Source organism: Colias eurytheme, chromosome 29, assembly GCF_061535395.1.
Source record: "Colias eurytheme isolate Ceu_HAF_F1 chromosome 29, ilColEury1 Martin Lab GWU primary, whole genome shotgun sequence".
Classification (NCBI taxonomy): domain Eukaryota; kingdom Metazoa; phylum Arthropoda; class Insecta; order Lepidoptera; family Pieridae; genus Colias; species Colias eurytheme.
In genome coordinates this window covers 4,097,245-4,122,491 of record NC_143008.1, presented here as the reverse complement: position 1 = coordinate 4,122,491, position 25,247 = coordinate 4,097,245, and the positions used below count along the sequence as shown (strand labels likewise).

The window sequence follows — 25,247 nt, the reverse complement described above, 5'->3', positions numbered from 1 at the left end:
ATTGTATTCCTGCGTGATATTGGTTTTCTTGGTTTCTAAACCGGTTTAACCTGGGCGAAACGGGGAGTGTCCTGACCCCCTAGTCAAGTGGCTTTCTGTTAGCGTAGCGTTCAATAGAATAGACTACGAATGTATGAGATTGACGTAAGCTGTAGATAACTTTTATCTATCTATCTATCTCATCTCTTTTATCTATCTATCTCATCGCTACGCTAACAGAAAGCCACTTGACTAGGGGGGCTGTCCTATATGTGTAAGACAAGAATATGAATTCAATAACTACCATCATAACCTTCCACATATTTGTGTTACAATAAAAAATATTCATATAACCATATTCATAAATCATAATTGCTAAATTAACGTCTCCACTTACACAAATACGAATGTATTGATTCATGAAAACTAACTATTACCATTTACCAGTACTATTTACTATTCTGTGCTATTACTAGTTCGTAATTTATCAGATGTACGTGTGTTGTCTCAACATCTGCATCTGTACGTATTGTTACGTGGTATCTGAAATATATGATTTTGTATACAATTTAATGTAATGTTAAAATACCGTCAATCTATACTAATATTATAAAGAGGAAAGGTTTGTATGTATGTATGTATGGTTTTCACGCATAAACTACTGGACCGATTTTGATGAAATTTGGCACAGATACTTAATCTTTAGACCCTGAGAAAGAACATAGGTTAACTTTTATTGCGAAATATGTACCACTGGCGAAGCCGGGGCGGACCGCTAGTTTATAATAAAAATCTAGATTTCCATAGTTCATAGAAAAACTCGGATAGTTGCCATTCTCGTGGGATTTCCGGGATAAAAAGTAGGTACAAGGTAGGTAGTATGCTGGGTAGTATGCTAGGAATACCTGTGCATTGCTCCGCTCCTATAGGTCTTAGCGTGATGATATATAGCCTATAGCCCTCCTCGATAAATGGACTATCTAACAGTGAAACAATTTTTCAAATCGGTCCCGTCGATCCTGAGTTTAGCGCGTCCAAGCAAACTCTTCAATTTTTTCAATAGTATAGATACGTCTTCATACGTCCGCAGAAACGTATTTAAAAAAAATCACTAGTACACCCGCCAAGCGATCCCGTTGCCCTCTCTGACCTACTATTGAATACTAATGCATCCACGCGATTTCGTACAAAACAAAATCCTTGGGTGACGTAGCGTATCGACGTATATTCTAATTTGCATCGATTTATGTTCCTTATACTGTGACAATTATATATATTTTTTGAAGTGAAACACGTGGGCAAGAAAGCTACAGGAGATTTCTTCAGTTTTTAAATTGCATGATTCCGAACGAAGCCGGGACGAGCGGTCAATAGATGATAACCCTTCAAGACGTATTTCTAACCCGGTCAACATAAGAGGTATCGAGTGACCCTTGACGTCATTGGATGGTCTTATAAATTGTTTGACTAGAAAAGCAATACATCTATATAATACTAGCTGTGCTCCGCGGTTTTACCCGCAGTGCTGCGCTCCTATTGGTCTTAGCGTGATGATATATAGCCTACAGCCTTCCTCGATAAATGGGCTATCTTACACCGAAATAATTTTTCAAAGATTACCACGTTCAAACAAACAAACTCTTCAGCTTTATAATATTAGTAGTGTTCGCAAGTTATAACCTAAGTTGGCTAACGGCTTGTTGAACGATTTCAAATTTTTTTTATACAAATTCGGAAGTAGGTATGACCTATTTTTACGGCCCTAAGTTAAAAGTAAGGCCATACAAAACAGTTGGTCGATATAATAGAACAAACTGTAAGTCATATACTTGCAATATTAAATAATTTGATGAAATATATTTTGAGCTTCAATTTCAAAGTTGCTCAAAATGACCTTTGATGTAAAATGAAAACAAATTCACGACGTACTGCATTCTTTTTTTTCATTGTAGGGGGTTTCTTCGAAATTCCATCTCGATACCTACCTTGTTCTGAGAATTATATGATAAAAATATCATTATTTGTTTGTTTTTCTATTTATCTAATCCTCTTATTTTATTAACGTAGACTCTTTTCAGGTTCTCTCCCGAACGCTTAAACAATTTTTGCATTATTATCTAATTTCTGCCGGGTCTTCTCTGTATTTAATCAAATAATAACCTTCTGTTAATTTGACGAATCAAAAGCGCTTTTAAACGATGTCTAGTTGATAAATAAGTCAATGATTGAGTTTGATACAGAACATTTTTGATGTAAAATTTCAAGTTTTGCATCATGGCAATACCGTCACGTCATGGAGAAAGCCGACGATTTTGGTATCTTTAAATCTTGCTAAAGACGTTTCACTTCGACCACGTGTACTCGGCACACACGCTTTTTTTTAAGGCAATTCGATGGTCACCATCGCCACTGTAGTTACAGGTGATTATCCGGCCTATTAATAAACATATATCAGGGATTTCTGAAACCGACTATCAAATTTCATCGCGAAAATCTCATTTTTGTTCCAGCTCCTGCCCTAATTTTTTTCTCGCTTAGATGACCCATCTTTAGTGTGCTTAACCTTAGTGTGCGTGACCTTATAGCCAGATAAGTCGTCCAATTTCCACCCCACTCTTAACCTACCTAAACGCTTCTCCTAAACTCCTGAACCCTAACCTATTTTTCTCACGTCAAAGTGACCGTTTCCATACCTACGCGTGCTAACTTCATCACCGAAGATAAGCCCTCAGTCCTCCAATTTCGCATTCCTGTAAACCTTTACACGCTTTCCCTGAACTCCAAACCCCTAACCTATTTTCCTCCCGTCAAAGTGACCCATTCCATACCTACGCGTGCCAACTTCATGGCCGGAGATAAGGCCAATGTCACAACAATGACAGAGCGTCCTCTGCGATGTGTGCACCCTAACCCCACTTGTTTATACGACGCTGACGTTTCACACTGACCCGATGTTGTTGCGTAATCTCAGCTTCCGCGTTTCTTGTCACCCCATAATGATTGTATATGGGGTAATTGTATGAATACCTTTTACAAACTTTCGCCTTTATACTAATAGTATAGTTAGTATGAAAGCGAAAGGATGGAAGAGGAAGGATGGATGTATGTTCGTTACTCTTTGATGAAAAAAACTACATCAGAATAACACATGAGCTATATAATTTTTTTTTATAAGTTATAAGTTTTCGGGGTTAATTACGGAATAGTTTTAATTACGATAGCAATACAAATATGAACCTTTGAAAAGGGGCTTATAAATCTGTCCTGGTTGGTAGTCCCGGTTTCCCCGGGTAGACTTGTTTTATGTTGTTATATTTAAAATTTTATATTTAGTTTCAAATAATTTATAAATGAGAAATATTTAAAGAATAGAAGATTATCGCTCAAGAGACCCGTCTCTTATTTTCAAAGCGAATTTCTCGAAAGTCCTATCCAAGAGTCAAAACCCAATAAAAGAGGAGACAAAAGTCATTTATACTTTCAGCCGTTCCTGTGTTATTAGTTGTTTTGTAACTAACACGACTTATTTATTTAGACATATAAATAGCGAACAGATATTTTTTAATTGTTCGTGCAAAAATTCATCGAAGTTCTTATCATTTTCGAAGTTGTTTTCACCAGCAGTCCAATAACCAGCAATGTGCAATAACCAGCCAGTCAGCCATGCATAATTATGGTATAATATGAATTTAACCATGGCTGGTTATTGCGATCATAATATGAATTTGCCAGTCAGTTCAATTCACGGCGTAATCTGTCTGGAAATAAGAGGTCATAATACGGCCTCAGGTAGCTTCTTAATTTTTAATTTAATTTAATTAATTATTAATTGAACTACTAATGAATTAACGCGACTTTTAAACCGCTAAACTATTTGATTTGTAAATAAATTTTTAACGAATGAATATTTGCTATTGTTTTACATAATATTATACAGGAAAAAGCATCATCAATTACTTACGTGTGACGTTGTGTTATTGTAAAATTAAGTTGAGGAAATCAATTGTTTTTGTATATTATTATTATTTTAATAAGGATAAATTTATGTTTGTCCTATTAATTTGTCGTATTGTTGTAGCAATTTCTGCGACATTAGAGCTCTGAGCTAGCATAAAAACTTGCTAATAAATCATCTATTAAAAGAATTAATATGCGCAAGAATAACCTCCCAAAATTTTTGAAGAAGGTATACTTTCAAACATTATTGGTAATTAGCTGAGCCCACGGTGTTACCCGCATTGCTCCGCTCCTGTTGGTCTTAGCGTGATGATATATACTATATAGCCTATAGCCTTCCTTGATAAATGAGCTATCTAACTCCAAAAGAATTTTTCAAATCGGGTAGTAGTTCCTGAGATTAGCGCGTTCAAACAAACAAACTCTTCAGCTTTATAATATTAGTATATTTATGCAAAGACATAGAGAATAATTTTTTATAAGAGCAAGATAGCATGATTAAAAGAAACCCACTTATATTACAAAGATGATGATATAATTACATAAATTGACATAATAAATTAATAAAGGTGTATATTTTAACTGTTTATCTATGATCTTTCCTTGTTTAAACTAAGTTATTTTTAGCAAAACTTGAGATTCCTATTATATAGTTTATATCTTTAAAAATAATTAAATTGTTTTATTGTATTTACAAAGCCCTTGTTCTTGGATAAGAAGTTATTGTTTTATTTTTTTATAAGGGTTTTAAGTTTGGTGGGTATTTTTATATTTGAGTAAACAAGACTAATTAAGGAGAAACCAGACTACATTAAAACGTGATAAAACAATATGATAATACAATTAATATACAACTCTAGACCAGAAAGAAAGATAAAAAAATACTCTGAAAATCATTAAATAATGAGTAAGAACTAAGAGTATGAATTTTTGTTTAATTTTTTACCATAATAAAGCTACACCTCTACTAAGTAATTAAAAGCTTGCCCGCCTCCTTGGTACAGTGGTTGACTCGTGAGCTAGAACCGACAGGTCCTGGCTCCTGGGTTTGATTCCCGGTGGGGACAAAGAAAAAAAAATGTCTACGGCTGGCAGGACACAGAAGGCTAATCACTTATTTGTCCCAAAAAAAAAGATCTCTGGCTTGGATGAAGTTTGAATGATGCATCTGCCCCTTACCCCACTCGGGGACACGGGAACTCACTTTACTTATAAGAAGGCTACATCTATACAAAGTAATAGCTACAATACAGTTAAATTATAATTTACATTAATAATTTTATGGACAAAAATTAAGAATTTAAACAAACAAGACCGCTATATATTGCGCCATAAATGAGGCATAATATATTATCATTGTATGTGTCTATACTAATATTATAAAGCTGAAGAGTTTGTTTGTTTGAACGCGCTAATCTCAGGAACTACTGGTCCGATTTGTAAAATTATTTTGATGTTAGATAGCCCATTTATCGAGGAAGGCTATATATCATCACACTGAGACCAACAGGAGCGGAGCCATGTGGGTAAACCCTTACGAGAATTGTAAGGGTATTCTTATATCTGTCAATTGTGTTAATACCCTTATGATTCTCGTAAACACGCTTGTGTGCGTGAGCCATTTCGAACATGTTGTATTAAGTTTCCCTACTGATTGTATCTGTATATTGTGGTTGATTCTTCCTTCCTTCCTTATAATAACTATTGGTAGTGTTAGAAATCCCTCAGCCAAAATGAATAAGTACATAATTAAGTTTTTTTTTTCATATGGGTCATCTCCAGATATTTTAATTATAATTTAAAAAGTATTATATATGTGCCAAAATACATATTTATTTGTGCGTATTTATTCAAAATGTGATTTAAATAATATTTATTTGTGCTTTTAACTTTAAACTTCCTAATTAAATAAAAAATCAATTATTTTACGTAGATTTGCACTATTGAAAAAAGGTATATAGTCAGGGTGGGTAATAATAAACAGGGGTGATAATAACAACTAACAAGAAATTTTTCAATAATTAGTCTGATCAATTACCAAATGTTGGAATCGGATCTATAAAATGAAATATAATTTAAATTTGTAAAAGAAGAGTTATCTAGAACTAGCTGTGCCCCGCGGTTTTACCCGCTACTATTGGTCTAAGTAATGTAATAATCTGACCGCCTCTTTGGTACAGTGGTTGACGCGTAAGCGTAGAACCGAGGGGTCCTGGGTTCGATTCCTGGTGGAGACGAAGAAAAAAAAATGTCTCGGTCTGGCAGGACACAGAAGGCTGATCACCTACTTGTCCCTAAAGAAAATCGATCAGTGAAACAGATGTATGAATAATGCATCTGCCCCTTACCCCACTACGGGGACACGGGACTTCACTATTGGTCTAAGCGTGATGACATATAGCCTATAGCCTTCCTCGATAAATGGGCTATAATATAACCGTGGAAACATTTTTCAAATCATTGCTGTAGTTCCTGAGATTAGCGAACGAAGAACGAACAAACTCTTCAGCTTTACAATATTAATATAGATACTTAGTTCAAAGTTAGTGCAGTTTTAAATCACCCTTGTTAACAATTACCTGGATTGTCCTTACTTTAATTTTAATTTTTTTAGCACTTAATTCTTTACACAACTTGCTGTTGTTTTGGTATTATTGTCTATTTACGATATCTTATATGTATATAAAATTCTCGTGTCACAATGTTAGTCTGCATACTTCTCCGAAATGGGTGGACCGATTCTCGTGAAATTTTCTGTGCATATCGGGTAAGTCTGAGAATCGGCCAACATCTATTTTTCATATGTACCACGGGCGAAGCCGGGGCGGACCGCAAGTATTTATATAAATTAACATGTATTTTCATTAAAAAACCAGAATTTTGTCAACTTTTGACGTAAAAAATACGTAAGTAAATAATTTCTTATTAGCGTAGAAAATTTCGTCATACATTTTTATTGGAACGTTGTTAAAAAAAAATTAAAAACATAATAAGTAGATTACGATTCCGCAATCTCGGTATTGCCTTTGTGAATCAATTATTTACAATAGCTTAAGTATAATCAAGGAAGATAACATTTTATCATAAATCGAGCCGCTTCAACAATATAACCTATAAATGTTTATTTTTTTCTTACCTCACAAATCGCCGGTTCGTCCAAGAGGCACAGAAAACACTTAATTTCACTGTTTCGTAATAGTTTTAATTAATTTATCACCAATTTATAATAGCGAAAGCTAACTTTCCCGGTAGTCCGTTACACATAATATGACGTTTGTCGTTTTCAATGTTTAGGCTGCATACACACAATCATCCGCGAATTACTTTTATCGATTTTGTTGTGGGTCTCCCTCTAGCCTCGGGTGGCTATAATTTTTTTACAAACTTGGAAAAAAAAGTGCTTAGCACACCAAAAATTTATTGAAATCTAAAATATTTTAGTTGTTAAATAAAATAAATTATTCTCTATAGATAAAACTGTGGATAAAACATAAGTTATTTCTACATATTGTGTACATTATATTTAAATTATAGCTTTTTAGTATGTCATTCAAGTAAATTTTGCACCTCGTTTAAAAGGTCAAGGATCAAGTCAAGCTATTGTGTGATTATAATTAACAATCAAATTATCTATTTTTAAAGCCACGGAAAAGATCCACATGGGCCGTGTGTTCACCATTGACCTTTGATAAGATCGCGCGCAGTCAATAATCATGCTATGCAGAAAATTGAAAGAGTGTTCAATAAATTGCTACAATATAATCTTAAATATAATACAATTATATAATTGTAACTATAAGTACTCCTTAAGACTTCTTTGAATTAACACAGAAGTCATTAGCTATATAGTGCTTGCAGCGAACAGTCAACAGACGTTATTAATTAATATGTAATGCATTTCATGTTAAATTGAGAAACATTAATCGGTTTAAATTTTTCTAAATTTTGTTTTATGTTTTAGATAGCAAACATAAATTTATTAATTGTTTTTTATTTATTTTTATTTACAATCAATTCAATTTCAGATTTATTAATTTTGCCCTTGCCCTCCACATGCCATAAAAAAAATTTATCAAATGTTGCCAATTTGATAGATTTTATCTGAAAAAAGGGAAAATAAAATAAGTATCGACGTAGCACTTAGTCATTTTGACGCGGACGTCATGATCATTTGATAGGTATCAAACACATTTTGTTTCTGAAAGATTGCGTTAATTATCATATAGAGTTACATGATTTAAATTTAAAGAAAATAAGTGCAAAATTCAGTTTAAACATATTGACACCCCAAGTGCTAAGATTATTTGCGAAGGGAAAACTAAACTCCAAGCGCTTACAACACATAAAATTTGACATATTGTGTCAAATTTGTTTCAATATTTTGAACGACGTGTGTAGGTACTTTCAAAAACAAAGTTTGAATTATTATTCCAATAAGATTTATTTTAGTTCTAAGCATAGGTTCTAAGTATTTATTTATATGAACCCACACTAATTAAATCAATCTAACAAGAATCTAACCGGCTTCAAAACTACCGCTCTCTGATTAAAAAATAAAAATAAAAAATAACTATGGCATTGGTTGAAGACATCTACACAGATATTAATTTAGAGAAAGCATGTAGAATTTGTTTAAATGAAACACAAAACATGACGTGCAATATATTCGACAGTGAATCAAATGATATTGTAGAAAAAATTCAATTCTGTTCTGGAATTTTGGTAAGTAATTTTACTTTTTTTTATACGGTCGGGTTTTTTATAGAAACTAGCTGATTACTTGCTTTGTGGGGTCTGCCAGTACATTGTGAGAACTTAGTAGCATGAAACCTTACAACTTACAACATCTTGAAAGTATACAATTTATACAAGATGTACATAATACATATGTGGAACAGCAGGTTGACCTGACAAACTTTTAAAGGTAAAAAAACCTTCCATGAGGCGGGATTCGAAACCACATCTTTCACCTTAGGTGACACAGGTTTATCAAATTCAGTTTGTAATTTTGTTAGTGGGAACTGTTTCTAAAGTAAAAATTATAGCACAGAAATCAGTCAAATTCAAATCAATATGAAACATATTGCTTTTGCCATAGAATATATAAAAAAACAAGGACATGTTATTATACTAGGTTGCCTGGATGAATGTGCTCCAAAGCTATAAGGCAGCCAATTTGTACAGTAGAAGGTTCTTTTGTTTTAAAATGGTATTTTGTGTATGTGCAATAAAGTGTTTTTTATTTATTTATCTATACTTATATTATAAAGCTGAAGAGTTTGTTTGTTTGAACGCGCTAATCTCAGGAACTACTGGTCCCATTTAAAAATTCTTTCGGTATTAGATAGCCCATTTATCGAGGAAGGTTATAGGCTATATATCATCACACTAAGACCAATAGGAGCAGAACAACGCGGGTGAAACCGCAAGACACAGCTAGTTATTTATATAAAATGTAATATTTTCAGTTCAAGCAAGAAGCACGTCTGTCCAACCTTGCCTGTGAAATGTGCCTCACAAATCTATCCATTGCACACAATTTCAAAACTACATGCATATTAAGTGAAGAAAGATTGAAGAATTATTTAAAAATTAAAATCGAAAAAGACGATTATGAAGATATAGCGATACTTGATAATATAGAAAATGACGAAAAAAGTGATGGTTTAAAAGAAGAGTCGGAAGAAGAAAGAGAGATTTGTGATAGAACAGAAGTGAGGAGGAGTAAACGGAGTATATCTAAAAAGTTGAAGTGAGTATAAATCTTCTAGAATACTAGTTTTAGTGTTTGTCTTTTCTTCCAAGGTTCAGAGATGAAATTAACTTTATTATGATGCAGGCAAATTGTATAATCTCACCGTTTACAAACGGTCGGCATTTTGTGATAATAGCTACCGGCTAGTCCATACTAATATTATAAATGCGAAAGTAACTCTGTCTGTCTGTCTGTTACTCAATCACGCCTTAACTACTGAACCAATTTGCATGAAATTTGGTATAGAGATATTTTGATACCCGAGAAAGGACATAGGATAGGTTTTATCCCGGAAATCCTACGGGAACGGGTTTTTCTTTGAAAACGCGGGCCAAGCCGCGGGCGGAAAGCTAGTAAATAATAAATGGCGGACCGCTAGTAAATAATAAATTTTAAATGTTTTTCTCTTTACAGTGAAAACAAAGAAATGATAGCATCTAAAAAGAGGTCGTACCGCAAAAAGAGCACAGAGCCTCGGAAATTAAAGAAGTTAAAATTTAGAAGACTATTTTGCGAAACATGCAACATTGCGTTTAAAACGAGAGAACTGTCGGAGGCACATAAAAAGGAGTTCCATAAAGATACGTCATGTGTTTGTGAAGTGAGTTAGATTGGCAGTTCATTATTTATTTTATTTATTTATCTTAATATATATAAATCTCGTGTCACAATGTTTGTCCTCAATGGACTCCTAAACCACTTAACCGATTATAATAAAATTCGCATACCATGTGCAGTTCCATCCAACTTGAGAGATAAGATAGTTTAAACATGTAGGTACCATGGGCGAAGCCGGGGCGGACCACTAGTTATTATAAAAATACGAGCTGTCTCGGCAAACGTGGTTCTGCCATACTCTTATCACTTAAATGAAGTCCCATGTCCCCAAGTGGGGTAAGGGGCAGATGCATTATGCATACATCTGTTTCACTGATCGATTTTCTTTAGGGACAAGTAGGTGATCAGCCTTCTGTGTCCTACCAGACCGAGACATTTTTATTTCTTCATCTCCACCGGGAATCGAACCCAGGACCCCTCGGTTCTACGCTCACGCGTCAACCACTATACCAATGAGGCGGTCTTATCTCTTAGGGGTATGGACAATAGATGTTGGCTGATTCTCAGACCTAACCGATGCACAGATAATTTCATGATTGGTCCAGCCATTTTGAAGGAGTATGGTAACTAACATTGTGACACGGTAATTTTATATATTAGATACTAGCTTTCCGCCCGCGGCTTCGTCCGCTTTGAATAAAACCTAATAAATTATGTACTAAAACCTTTCTCTTTAATCATACCGTTTTTATAAAAAAAGTAGTTCAAAAAGTATATTAAAAATCTTTGTCTATTTTTTAAGTTTTAGACAACGCGTGCGAAGCCGCGGGAGTAAAGCTGGTATTTGACGACGACGCGGTTGGCGCAGTGGTAAAGTAACTGCCTACTGAGCCGACGGTCCCGGGTTCGATCCCCGGTCAGGGAAAATATTTGTGTGATGAACTCGATTATTTGTTCTTGGGTCTGGGTGTTATCTATACATGTATTTATAAAATATTATATTTATCGTCGCCTAGTACCCACAACACAAGCCTTAATTGAGCTTACTGTGGGACTAGGTCGATTTGTGCAATATTGTCCTTTAATATTTATTTATTTATTTTGTACAACGCTGGGACTGTATTATGTTCTCTTATTCCCAGTCAGGTTACGTCGTGAACTGACTGATGTTTTTTTGAAGTGAAACTTCTTTATCGGGGTTGGAAAAAAATTTAGTGTAACATTTTTTCGATACGCGTGACATTTTTCCGTTACGCGCCATCTTTTTCTTATCCCTACCACGCGTGATTCGACGTATTTCCGTAAAGTTGCATATAGTATATTATTTTTTTAAAAATAAGGTCATAAAGAAGTTTCACTTCTTACGTGTGTACACTAGTACACGCACACATTTTTTTTTTGTTTTTGAAGTGAAAACTTCTTTAGCGGCGTTGAGCACTTTTACTGTAATGGGTATAAAATCTTAAACTCTCGTCAGGACACGTGACCTGATCGAAAAAGCGTAAGACGGATACCATTCCAAAATATCAAACATGCTCAACGTTAATAATCAAGTTTTCACTTCTGCCGGCACTCCCGGAGTGCAACCCGTCTTTTTTTATTTTATTTTTTTTATTTTTTCTCTATCACCATCAGTTCTGCGGCAAAGTGTTACCAAACCGCTCGGCTATGTACACACACACCCGGCTTCACTTGCCCGCGTGTCACAAGTGCGAGCATTGTTCCTACTGTACGCCGATCAAGTCTGATCTGAAGAAGCACATGTACATACATACTGGTGCGTTTCTGATATCTTCACTTAGTATAATGAATAAAAAATATTAATCCTACTTATAGTTATAAGGCCTTTGCCCAGCATTGGGACAGCCATGGCTGAATAATAATATAATATAATACTAGCTGTGCTCCGCGGTTTTACCCGCAGTGCTCCGCTCCTGGTGGTCTTAGCGTGATGATATAATTATAGCCTTCGTCGATAAATTGGCTATCTAACACCGAAATAATTTTTCGAATTGGACCAGAAGTTTCGGAGAATAGCGCATTCAAACAAACAAACTCTTCAGCTTTATAATATTGGTATAGATTAATCCTACTATCCTACTTAATATTATAAATGCCAAAGTTTGGGAGAATAGATGGATGGATGTTTGTTACTCCTTCACAGAACTACTGAACTAATTGCAATGAAATTTGGTATGTAGGTAGCTGAAGACCCAGAATAAGACATAGGCTACTTTTTATCCCGGAAACACCACAGGAAGGGAAACTATGTGGGTATTTCTTTGAAAACGCGGGTGAAGCCACGATTAACTCGGAAATTTATAAATTCCGGTAGATGGTGCTATATATTTGGATTTGACTTTGTAATTTTATTATGTTTCTAATCGAGTAGATTTTGTTGATATGACATAACAAAACAAAAAATAATATTTATCCTTATACTTTATAGTTTTATAGCTAGCTAGCTTTCCGCCCGCGGCTTCGCCCGCGTAGTCAAATACCCCCATAGTTCTCGTGTTTGTGATTTTCAGATTAAAACCTATTCTATGACCTTACTCAGATCCTAAATACATTTTTTTTTAAACAATTGTACTAAATTTGAAACAAATCAGTTCAGTGATTTAGGCGTGAAGAACAGACAGACAGAATTATTTTCGCATTTATAATATTAGTAGATATAGTTTATATGTAGTTCTAATTTGGTTAATTCAATTCATTAATAAATAAAAAAACACATTGCCTTTTATTTCCTTAATAAAATATGGTTTACAGTTAAAGTATTCTTAATATTAGTGATTTATACAGAGAAAAAAATTAAATGAATGCCCCCTTGGTACAGTGGTTGACGCGTGAGCGTAGAACCGAGGGGTCCTGGGTTTGATTCCCGGTGGAGACGAAGAAAAAAAATGTCTCGGTCTGGTAGGACACAGAAGGCTGATCACCTACTTGTCCCTAAAGAAAATCGATCAGTGAAACAGATGTATAATGCATCTGCCCCTTACCCCACTTGGGGACATTCTAATTTGTTTCTTGTTGGGGAGTTCTAATTTGGTTATTTCAATTCATTGCAGACATAAAACTCTACCAGTGCAACGAGTGCCCACGCTCGTTCAAAACATCATCAAATATGAAACAGCACATCATAATACACCATAATAAGATACGCAAATACGCTTGCACCATGTGCGATAAGAGATTTTATGATTCGTCGAAGCTACAGAGACACACGGATTCACATAATTCAGTTAGACGGTGAGTTTTAACAACTACCCTACTAAAAAAAATTCATCAAAATCGGTCAAGTTAGAAAGGAGGAGTTTGGTTACAAACATTGTGATAGAAGAATTTTTTATGAATTCTTTTTATATGTTAAGTAATGTATAATTTATTAATAATTAATATCTATTGAGGTCACTAGATATTTTAATTTAATTTTTCACATAGTAATTGTATATTCTTTCACTCTTATAATATTCTAAATTCTTATTTGTCTATGGACCAACTTTTAATGATTTTTCAGACGTCAATGTGACATATATCAGCTACTAGCTGTTCTCCGCGGTTTCACCCGCAATGCTCCGCTCCTGTTGGTCTTAGCGTGATGATATATAATTATGTAGCATATAGCCTTCCTCGATGAATGGGCTATCTAAAGAATCACTACTGAAAGAATTTTTCAAATCGGACCAGTAGTTCCAGAGATTAGCGCGTTCAAACAAACAAACTCTTCAGTTTTATAATTAATTATTTATTTCCATGTCCATGGCTTCAAGCTTTTCTATTTTCGAGTTTTTGTAGGGCCCAACATTTTTGCAAAGTGTGCCTTTTTTTCGACGAATGTGTAAAATGTCTAATTTATGTCTATGGTTCTTTGACGTGACAACGTCTTATAATTCGATAGAGCCGGTTGCACGCACGAAATAACATGACTCATGCGGCGTTACCTCTCTCTGAGGCGTTCCATGTACGTACGGCTTGAAGTGCAAGCGACCTTAAGACGTTGTCAGTTGTCACGTTCAACTATCGTCAGTAAACCGACTTCACACAACCAATTTTTTTTCAGGCATAAATGTGACATATGTCAAGCGCAATTTACGCGGCGTTGTCATTGGAAGCGACATCTGTCGAAACAGCATGATATTATAATTCCGAGACAAAGGCCGGGAAGGCAGAAGATGAATGCAGTTATTGAGAAATTTTGTACGAATAATAATAAAAATGTATGATTGTTGTTGGTTGCAGTTTTATTTGCGAAGTTATTTAATAACCTAGAAAAATTGAAAAGAGCATGTGTGCCAAGCACACGTGTCAGAAGTGAAACTTCTTATAATCGTCGCCTTACTCCATGACGTGACGGTATTGCCATGACGCGCCTAAAGAAGTTTCTGTTCAGAAAATTGAGCTTTATTTGTGAAGTTATGGCTATATCTACATGGAATCATCATCAACATCAAAACGAATTTCCTGTTACGGTTTTTTTACTGTGATCACAACGCGTTGTAACGCGTTAAAACGCCGTCAGTATATTTAATAACTTTAATTAATATTATGAATTTTGTTTCAATTACGGGAGTTTTAAATGAAAGACATGGTTGTAGTTTTAATCATTTATTCCATAAATATTACTACTTGAAAATGATAAAATTTTCAAAATGACCGCTATCTATTTAACATTCTATATTACTGTCCAGGTTATAGAGGCCAAAGACAAAAAGAAGAAGAAGAACATGCATCTCTCGATAGTATAACCACCCGTGCCATCCATACACAAGCCTGACTCATACTAAATAATATACTAAGGGCGGCCGTACACGGACCGCTTCAAGCAGTTGAGACCATTGAGACCGACGGCTTGAAGCCGCGACCGCGCGGTGAACTATAGACATTCATTCATCACCGTACACGGACTGCTCGAGCAGTCGCGACCGCTTCAAGCCGTCAACTCCGGTTTGTAGTGACAGCTCGAGCAATCCGTGTACTTCGCTAAGCCGTTAACTGCTAGAGCTGTCCGTGTACGGCCGCTCTAATACTATGTAGCTATGGACGGTAGCCAAGTTCATACTATCGCCAGAAACTCGTGAAGAACATGGTCTATGGTCAGTCAGCTCGCATACAGCGGTCGGAGCAGCGCTTCAAGCAGTCGGCGTCGTTCCGGCAGTGCGCGCGGCAGCTCGCCTGACAGCGCGTCACCGTGCGAACGTTGGTTCGCGCGAAACGCTCGTCGAACATCAAGCTGAAATATAGGAAATTGAATAACTGAAATTTATTTTGTTGCTTAAATAACGGATATGCTTTTTAGATATTGTTAAATATATACTAATATTGTAAAGCTTAAGATTTGTTTCTTTGTTTGAACGAGCTAATCTATCTAATACCGATTTTTATTTCAAATCGGACCAGTACTTCCCGAGAGAAAATTGTCCTGAAATATTTATTACTAGTGGTCCGCCCCGGCTTCGCCCGTGGTACATATTTCGCAATAAAAGGTAGCCTATGTCCTTTCTCGGGTATCAAAATATCTCCATACCAAATTTCATGCAAATTGGTTCAGTAGTTTAGGCGTGATTGAGTAACAGACAGACAGACAGAGTTACTTTCGCATTTATAATATTAGTATGGATTAAAAAAAATCTTTCTATATAAACTACATACCTGTCTATAAACGGTACCGAAGTACATGTAGCGGCATCACAGTGCAACACTGGCGGCGCGACACTAGCTAGCAAGGATCCATCCTCGCCAATAACGTACGGTATATGGTCGATATACACGTTGTCGAAAAGGCACATGCGTTTCATGTATTCTTCGGAGTGCGTGAACATTGTTGGTGGTATACCTGATGGAGATACTTTTTAGTTCTAGTTCGCATTGGAAGGATAAAATCTAGTTTAAAGTCTACTGCTTAAAGGATTCAATGTTCACAAATATGTGAGAATAAATGACGCTGCTCATGGTCGTGCCGAATGCTCATGCCTTATGCTTATGCCTGTAGCTCATGTCCCATGTTCATGCTTCTTGCCAATGCTAGTGGTAGTTTGTACATGCGTTTACCAGCAATGCAGGTCCGGCCCGGTTAATTTTTTATTTAAAATTTTACGAATATAAAGTATTCTGTGTCCTTCTCCTGGTTTAAGCTACCTTTCCATCATTTTTCAGCCAAATCAGTTCAGATTTGCTTGAGTTATAAATGTTGTATTTAACACGACTTTCTTTTATGCGGCGTTTACACGCGGCGTTCACACGCTGCGTTTTATTATTTATCCTTAACTCGTACTACGGGTGACTTCGGGCTATATTTTTCAAAAAAGCAAACTTACCAACAGCATAATATCTCGTGTTACAAGTGTGTTCCTGTATCAACTCGCTACGATTATTAAACCAGCTTATCAGCCACTTGAGGTCTTCAAACTTGGTGATCTCATCGTTGATCACCTTCCTGGTGAGTCGGAGGTACTCGACATCTGCTTCTATCACTGATTCGTCTTTGTCTTCACCGTAGCTGGGGATAGAAGCATAGTATACAGAGAGCAAGAAGGCCGTCTCCTGGCGTTTAGGAGCGCAAGGTACCTAAATTTGCGAGGCAAAGCGTTGTCACATGTCACGAAACCGGTCCATGAGATGTAACCGAGCGGCGTTGTGTGCGTGCAACAAGCTTGCGTACGTACATGAACAGGGGGCGTGGCCAATCGCTACGCGTACATACAAACGGCGCGATGTACCTTTGTTCGAAGATAACTAACTTGCTCTCTGTATACTATGTTAAAGTTTGGAATAAAGAAGGGCAAGAAAGTTGGTGTTAGATCGATGCAGCAATGATATAGAACATTGGAAAACTTTTTAGTCCGTTTATCAAATTTTTAACATGGCATATCCTTAACAAATCGGAGAAAAAGCCAGAATATTAAATATCATCAAATTCGTTCACAGAGTCTTGAGTAACTTATAAGTTGTGTAATATTATAAATGCGAAAGTTTGTGAGGATGGATGTATGTGTTTGTGTGTGAATGTTTGTTACTCTTTCAGGCAAATACTACTAAACCGATTACAATGAAATTTTTAATTTAGCATACATATAGAGGGTAACTTGGATTAACATACAGGATAGGTTTTATCCCGGAAATCCTACAGGAACGTTAATTGTTCGATCCGTCCGCAGGCGAAGCCGTGGACGGAAAACTAGTTTTTTAATAAATGTTACAAATTTAATTTAAACTTTTGAGGTATTTTTATACTACTAGTATTACATACTTCCTGTATTGCATTTTAAGAATTGCTTCGGACATGTGAATTCTAAAGATAACTCCGGGTCTGAGGTGGGCTTGGTACAAATCCTTTGGCATCTCTACGAAGGAAGACTCGAAATCCTGCAATTAAATGAAATGAAAATTCTTTATTGCAGCGAAATAGGCGACTTGGTAGCGACGAGATATTTTAAAATCTGATACTGATATTATAAACGCGAAAGTTTCTTTTTTATTTTTTTTATTGGTAATAGGGAAGCGCTTGACCACAATCTCGCCTGATGTTAAGCTGAGATGTGGTCTAAGATGGAACGCGCTTCCCTAGAACTTAGAAGGTACCTGCCCCCCTAGTCAAGTGACTTTCTGTTAGCGTAGCGTTCAATAGAATAGACTACGAATGTATGAGATTGACGTAAGCTGTAGATTAGATAAACGTATCTACGGGGCTGTTCGCTCTACGCTTGAAGACGATGGATGGATGGATGGATGTTTGTTATTCTTTCACGTAAAAACTACTGAACCGATTACAATGAAATTTGCTATGTAGGCAGCTGAAGACCCAGAATAAGAAATACGTAGGCTATTTTTTATCTGGTACTAAATTATGACAACGCGTACAATTTATCATTAGAAAAACAACCTTAGATGGCGGTTCATAAGTATCATAATTGATGTGCGGGCTCTTCTTCTTCTTCTTCCTTCTCTTCAACTGCTGCGTGTCCCAACCGGCCACTCTGCGAGCTATTGGCACCTCTGTTGTGGTTACATTTTTTAACTGAAATAAAAATATAAAACATACAAAATTTTGAAGCTAGAAGACGTTCAATTAGAAATGGTCAAATTGATATTATTTTAACCTGAACCAACCTTTTAATCCCATTCAAATAAAATAAGTTTTTGAATTTGATATTGATATTAAGTTTTTTTTGTAGCATTCAAATCTTTACTTTTCTATACTAATCTATACTCATATTATAAAGCTGAAGAGTTTGTTTGTTTGAACGCGCTAATCTCAAGAACCGATTGAAACTGCACCCCTATGCAAGTGGCTTTCTGTTAGCGTAGCGTTCAATAGAATAGACTACGAATGTATGAGATTGACGTAAGCTGTAGATACGTTTATACGCATAGGGGGGCTGGTCCGATTTTAAAAATTCTTTCGGTGTTATAGTCCATTTATCGAGGAAAGCCATAGGCTATATATTATCATCACGCTAAGACCAACAGAAGCGGAGCCACACAGGTGAAATCGCGGAGCGCAGCTAGCGCTTTATAAATATAAATTTTTAAAGCATAGTAAAATTTCGATCACGAGCTGGGATTCGAACCCGCGTCCCTAGCCTTTCCGGGGCGAATTTGATTCAATAAAATTGACTCCCTCTTAATCTGTATACATTCCAAGATATCTCCATTTAATAAATCTGTTTTTAAAGTACTTTAGCAAGTCATTAATCCTATCCTATCCTATCCTACTAATATTATAAATGCGAAAGTTTGTGAGGATGTGTGTGTGTTTGTTACTCTTTCACGCAAATACTACTGAACCGATTACAATGAAATTTAGGACACATATGGAGGGTAACTTGGATTAACACATAGGCTAGGTAATATCCCGGAAATCCCACGGGAACGGGAACTATACGAGTTTTCCTTTGAAAACGCGGGCGAAGCCGCGGGCGGGAATCTTGTATTAAATAATTACGTTTAACCTATCAACTGCGTAGAGCAGTAATCTGTCTAATAAGATATTTAGCCTTTACCTCATGATCTTCAGTTACAGCTGGTGTCGTACGTCTGCCCTTCCGCCTGCCGCGACCTCGTCGACGCTGCGTGATGAAATAAATTTACATGGTATATTTTGAACAGTAGTTATATTTATAGTAAGAAAAAAGAAAATAAATTTATTGCCAAAAACATTACATACAAAATGTATCTTAAAATTAAATGAGGCAAATGGACACAGCCTCAACAAAATGCTGCACAAAAACAGCGCTGATTTACAAGCTGTACCAATGATTGAGACTCAAATGTAATATATAGAGAGAAATGTAATATACATATATAGTAATGCTTTCCAAATCGGTGGTAAATGTTAAAAATATGTTATGACGATTCAAAAGTGCTTCAAGAAGTCTAATTGAATAAATACATGTTTCAGTTTGAGTTTTGAGTTTGATTTATAGTTATAGTTATAGTTAAAGTTAAAGTTAAAGCTAAAGTTATAGTCATACACACAGACTGTGATCAGGTGATCAGGTGATCAGTAGGTACTTGTCCATAAAGAAAATCGATCAGTGAAACAGATGTATGCATATTAATGCATCTGCCCTTTACACATACACGGGACTTCACTTTTTTTTTGTGTAGAAACATAACTATGATGTTATTGATTTGGTTCCAAGATAATGTTACCAAATGATATCTATAATAATTACTATAAACAGAATTAATTGACATTCTCTGACTTCATTGTTTTAATATTATTCGCTACGCGAGCTTTAAAAGTATGTAAATTATATTTGCAGCCATATTTTATAGAAATAGTCATCTTAATGTTGTTCTCTCCATAAAACTTGGGTATTTATTAATGATATAAAAGGTAATATACAATAAAACACAATTGAAATCATCATTATTTATTCTTCAACATCCTTAGGTTCAGTAATAGAATCGACGAATACTACAGAATTGCATTCCGCCGCGTCACACTGTAAAATCGGGGGCACTTCGACTGGTGTGACCGAATATTCATCACCAATAACATATGGGTTACCATCTATCCACAGGGCATCAAATAAACAATATATATGCACCTTTATCGTCATATAACTAATGAACTTATAAATCCTACCACCGCATTCACCCAAATGCTCTTTAATGCTCTTATCCGTCTTATACATTAGTAGTAGGTTGTGGAACTTCGTTATTTCATCCATGACGACCTTTTTTATCAGGTTCGTGTATATGATATCAGCTTCTATATGCCGTTCGGGGTCTTCGTACATGCGCTGTTTGATTCTTAGTATCGCATCGGACATTCGTACTCGGAATATGACTCCGGGGTTCATTGTTTCTGGAAGGATGCCAGGTTTTCTTGTGGATGTTGTGAATTCAATGATTCTGTCTTTTACCGGTTCGGGGTAAACGTAGTGATGTGGTCGTTCGCGAAGTACTGGTCCGTTGAGCGTGCCGAAGCTGTGCGTGTTCTGTTGACAATAATGTCTGTTTGTTATTCTTGGATATATCTTCTTATGTTCTATTCTATATAGTCCTGTACTTTACGGTCGTTTGATTTGAGTACCTGTTTATGTTCAGTGCATAGGCACTTAAACACTGGAACACTAACTATTAACAAATTTTATTTTTTACATAGATTGTTTTTCTGGAAAACATCTTCTCCAGTACAATAATTCGAAATTATGCAATCATATTAATTATTTTTAGTAACGGAATAACGGATAATGGTTTCAATTACAATGTAGTAGATAGTACACCTTCTTTTATCACGTCACTATTACATATTACGTAAATGCAAATAAAAACATAACGCCTTAATAATCTCGTGATTTTTTAACAGTAACTAGATAAGACATCACCCATACTTTTTGTTTGAAACAAAAGTACAAAAGCAATACAACGTATTAAGAAGTCTGGTTATGATGATGAGGATATGTTCAATGTTTTTTACGTTTTTATGCTTACCTGATGGAGACGGTAGAACAAAGAAAAAGTTGTTAACTCGGGTTCTTTTGTACCTAAGTTACAAATTGGGTATTTGAAATAGCTCATACTTTCGGATTTCGCCTTCCATACCCCGTTGGGTATGTACCGTTGGGTACCCTTCCATACCCGCATACATCATGATCATACGTTCCCACAGCTGGGACACGGGCCTCCTATCTTAATTAATAAATCTCGTGTCACAATGTTTGTCCTCAATGGACTCCTAAACCACTTAACCGATTATAATAAAATTCGCACACCATGTGCACTTGAGAGATAGGATAGTTTAAACATGTAGGTACCACGGGCGAAGCCGGGGCAGACCGCTAGTTTAAGTGTATAATTAATATTATTTATTACCTTAGCTCTCCTCTTGACTCTGTTCCGATCCGAGTCATCTCTCGCTCCTGCAAGATAGTCGTCAAACTTGGAGAAGTCAAATGGAGCCCAGGGATCTTCGGTGGTCGAGGTTTCGAAGGCAACCTTTAAAACATCAAATAATGTGCTATTATATATAGATCATGTTATTACAGTTATGTATTAATATGTATATGCTACGCTAAAAGACGAAGAAGTGATCTAAAAAACAGCTCACGTCGTCACAGGTCGTGGTCAGAATTAAACATCCACATTGTGAAATTTATTACAGCTGTTAAATTGTTTTTTTTTTATTGTCGATAGGGAAGCGCTTGACCACATTCTCGCCTGACGTTAAGCTAATATGTAGTCTATGATGGTACGCGCTTCCCTAGAAGGTTCACTCTACGTTTAAAGACCCCCATATTGTACTCGTCTGACACATTCTGACAGTCACAGAAAGACCAGCGACGTTAGCCGGAGGCCCGTTTCCTTTTAGTGACCCTTCTTGTAGTGTGTGTATTGCTATGGTATTGCTGCATGTTACCTATTTGTATATGTATAATGTGTGATGTGTATAATCTGTGCATCTCACGTGCCTATTACGTGTTGGGACGGGCAGTCGTACGTTGTCGAGCCAGTGATAAGAGTAATTACAACAGAAATACCTAGTATACTACACTACTCTTTTCTCATTGTCAATCCTCTCCCTGGCTCTTAAAAGAGAGCATTTTCACATTCAGGGGCCATAATTCTATATGGTTCGTGATGGCGTTTACCTTCAGACTAATAATTATTATAAGCTAAGAAAAGTAATTACCTTTTCGTGTGGCGTCTTTTTGGGTGCCATCATATTTACGGGTTGGTCATATATGTCATCTTTGATCTAAAAAGCCATTTAATATTATTCAACTTTATTTAGGAAATTTTTGTTTCATAACTATGTTATGAGAAATTCAATTATTAATTTTATCATAGCTCTAGATCACAATATACCTACCAAAACCAACACAATATACCTACCAAAACCAATACCAAAACCAACACCACAATATACCTACCAATATTATACTAGGTTTCCGCCCGCGGCTTCGCCCGCGCAGTCAAAGAAAAACCCGCATACTTCCCGTTCCCGTGGGATTTCCGGGATTGCGTCATTTTCCCGGGATAAAAAGTGGCCTATGTCCTTTCTCGGATATCAAAATATCTCCATACCAAATTTCATGAAAATTGGTTCAGTAGTTTAGGCGTTTGAGTTACAGACAGACAGACAGAGTTACTTTCGCATTTACGATATTAAGTATGGATTTAGCTGATTGAATCACAAATTAAATGAATTGTTTCCATTTTTAATTAATTAAATTTAATAAAAAAATTGTCTTATCTTACATTGGGATAGTTGAAGTCAAAATTTACACCAGAGCCACCGCTAGATGTCGCTAGACACAATAGCTGTGAAAAAAAAATTAAAACCTAGATAATATAATTATTAATCAAATGAAATAAGGCTAATCACGGTAACCACCAGTGATATAATACAGTTGACTTAATTGATACGTTTACAAATTATATTTACCTACTTATATTACGCTTTAGGGCGTATTCACAAAGAAAGCTGGAAACTTATAAGCGCTTATCGGCGCTTGTCAGCGCTGGTTCGTTCTACACAAAGGAAGCAGGTTGAAGCAGACCAAAACAAATTTTATATGGCAGCGCCCAGCGCTGACCAGCGCAGGCAGCGCATGTTCATATATGTATTTTCCTGCGCGGGTTACCAGCGCTGACAAGCGCCGGTAAGCGCTTATAAGTTTCCAGCTTTCTCTCTGAATACGCTTAGCTACTATATGTTTGTACGCGTATGTAGCGATAATCTCAGAAACTACTGGTTCGAATTGTTCAAACTTTCCCAGTTTTTCTCACAAAATAGATAAAATTATTAATTATTTAATAATATTATGATTTTGAGTTAGCACTTACGTGCGGATAAGTTAGCATATGAATAAAAAGCAATAAAATACTAAATATAATATGTAAATATGAACAATTGTAACTTACCAATGATATCAAAAACATATTCACAACGTTCAGCCGCTAACAAGCGACTGAAAATGTTCTAAAATGTAGTCTAGGATCGATAAAAAAATAACAATGTTTTCAAATTATAATTGCCTGTTAAAAATCACCAATTATTGTAACAATTACGAAGGAATATTTTATAGTATATTTTTTAAATATGGCCTATAATAGTGTTTTAATTATTCATAGTTGATTTATTAAAAAAAAATATAGGTATGTACTATGTTTGTCACTCGTCAATAATTTTATATAGTACTAGCGGTCCACCCCGGTTTCGCCCATGGTACATGTTTACGTTTTCTCTCCATAAGAACCATCCTCGTACTTCAAGGAATATTATAAAAATATAATTATCAAAATCGGTTCAGCTGTTCTCAAGTTTGCGCTTTACCAACACATTTAGCGATTCCTTTTTATAATATAGATTTATGTATTTATGCTAAGTATATGTATACTTTATAGTTATAATATAAAGTTATATAGTATTATAATATTATATGTATACTAATAGTTAAGGTAGTCTTTTCGTAAACGTAAAAGTTTGTGAGGATGGATGGCATACGTATTTTTGTAACTCTTGAAAACCATTGAACCAATTTTTATAATACTTGGCAGTGTTGTAGCTTATGTAACAGAATAAAGGTAACTTATAATTAATAACGATTGTTTATTGCATTGTGAGCGTGAACAATACTATAAAAAAGAAAAATTCAACTGACTAATATTATAAATGCGAAAGTTTGTGAGGCAACGCAAATACTACTGAACCGATTACAATGAAATTTGGTATGTAGCTAGCTCATAACTGAAGATCCAAAATTCATAAGCTACTTTACAAAGAAAACCCCGCATAGTTCAAGTTCCTATGGGATTTCCGGGATAAAAATTTATCCTATATCCTTTCTCAGGTCTATTAAATAATAGCGCCATCTATTGAATACTTACTCAATTCAGTCAGCAGATGTCGCCAATCGCCATATTATGTAGGAATCGTTTTGAGCTATCTAGATAATTTTTAAGCTGTCAAATAATGTACAAACTTACAAATTATAATTTGCAATAAAATAATTTTGCGACTATAAACTGAAATGTAACCTATCCTATCTTTCAAGGTAGAACTGCACACGGGGTGCAAATCAAATTTAAAATCGGTTTAGTAGTTTTGTAGTTCGTGGACAAAGTGACACGTACTTTTTATACATAAAGATATTATAGTAGGCATTAGTCAGATTACAGTACATACATCCATTCTCTTTATCATTTATTATCTAAAGGCTAAATAAAACACCAAACAGCTCTATCTGTGTAACGGTCTTTTTCTATAAATCCCACGATCAAATGCATAGTTTATGATTCCATAAAGAACATATACATAGAGTATAGACAAACATTCATTTTTCTGTAGATTAGATATCATAGTATACTAATGTTCTAAAATTTATTAATAACTAGCTTACCCCCCGCGGCTTCGCCCGCTTTATCTACAACCTAATAAATGATATACTAAAACCTTCCTCTTGAATCATTCTATCTATTAAAAAAACCGCATCAAAATCCGTTGCGTAGTTTTAAAGATTTAAGCATACATAGGGACATAGAG

General features: G+C 35.5%; 4 protein-coding genes and 1 pseudogene across 4 annotated transcripts in view; 2 read left to right on the top strand and 3 right to left on the bottom strand.

Moving 5' to 3' along the window:
• Nucleotides 1-7,228, bottom strand: part of ATPCL (ATP-citrate synthase) — a 59,717-nt gene extending 52,489 nt beyond the window's left edge. Inside the window, exon 1 of the mRNA XM_090118278.1 lies at nt 7,073-7,228. The gene's annotated coding sequence lies outside the window, so the exon portion shown is untranslated. The remainder of the gene's footprint in view (nt 1-7,072) is intronic.
• LOC149896180 (uncharacterized) overlaps nt 1-25,247 on the top strand; it is a 257,603-nt pseudogene that overhangs the window by 85,148 nt on the left and 147,208 nt on the right.
• On the top strand, nt 8,404-14,495 carry LOC149896192 (uncharacterized). The gene is made up of 6 exons (XM_090117952.1): nt 8,404-8,658; nt 9,405-9,688; nt 10,106-10,292; nt 11,885-12,026; nt 13,321-13,501; nt 14,313-14,495. Exons 1-6 carry the CDS (start codon nt 8,509-8,511, stop codon nt 14,473-14,475), a joined length of 1,107 nt encoding a protein of 368 aa, XP_089974078.1. The 5' UTR covers nt 8,404-8,508; the 3' UTR covers nt 14,476-14,495.
• Nucleotides 15,127-23,644, bottom strand: LOC149896190 (uncharacterized). The gene is made up of 10 exons (XM_090118369.1): nt 23,627-23,644; nt 22,961-23,044; nt 22,392-22,457; nt 21,575-21,697; nt 19,252-19,317; nt 18,132-18,266; nt 17,499-17,614; nt 16,567-16,748; nt 15,902-16,085; nt 15,127-15,482 (listed from the first exon to the last, which is right to left on the bottom strand). The coding sequence occupies exons 1-10, from the start codon at nt 23,642-23,644 to the stop codon at nt 15,347-15,349; spliced, it is 1,110 nt and encodes a 369-aa protein (XP_089974495.1). The 3' UTR covers nt 15,127-15,346.
• LOC149896191 (uncharacterized) lies at nt 20,128-21,350 on the bottom strand. The gene is made up of 2 exons (XM_090118371.1): nt 21,321-21,350; nt 20,128-20,697 (listed from the first exon to the last, which is right to left on the bottom strand). The coding sequence occupies exons 1-2, from the start codon at nt 21,348-21,350 to the stop codon at nt 20,128-20,130; spliced, it is 600 nt and encodes a 199-aa protein (XP_089974497.1).

Excerpts from the sequence above, each read along its gene's own strand:
- LOC149896192 (XM_090117952.1), top strand. The coding sequence starts at position 8,509 with ATGGCATTGGTTGAAGACATCTACACAGATATTAATTTAGAGAAAGCA. Across the intron at positions 9,689-10,105 it reads AGTATATCTAAAAAGTTGAA|TGAAAACAAAGAAATGATAG; the intron begins GTGAGTATAAAT and ends TTCTCTTTACAG. Across the intron at positions 10,293-11,884 it reads ATACGTCATGTGTTTGTGAA|TTCTGCGGCAAAGTGTTACC; the intron begins GTGAGTTAGATT and ends TATCACCATCAG.
- LOC149896191 (XM_090118371.1), bottom strand. The coding sequence starts at position 21,350 with ATGTATGCGGGTATGGAAGGGTACCCAACG. Across the intron at positions 20,698-21,320 it reads GTATGGAAGGGTACCCAACG|AACACGCACAGCTTCGGCAC; the intron begins GTACATACCCAA and ends TATTGTCAACAG.
- LOC149896190 (XM_090118369.1), bottom strand. Across the intron at positions 19,318-21,574 it reads GAGTCAAGAGGAGAGCTAAG|CGTCGACGAGGTCGCGGCAG; the intron begins GTAATAAATAAT and ends TTCATCACGCAG. Across the intron at positions 16,749-17,498 it reads CTTAAAATGCAATACAGGAA|CTACGGTGAAGACAAAGACG; the intron begins GTATGTAATACT and ends TTCTATCCCCAG.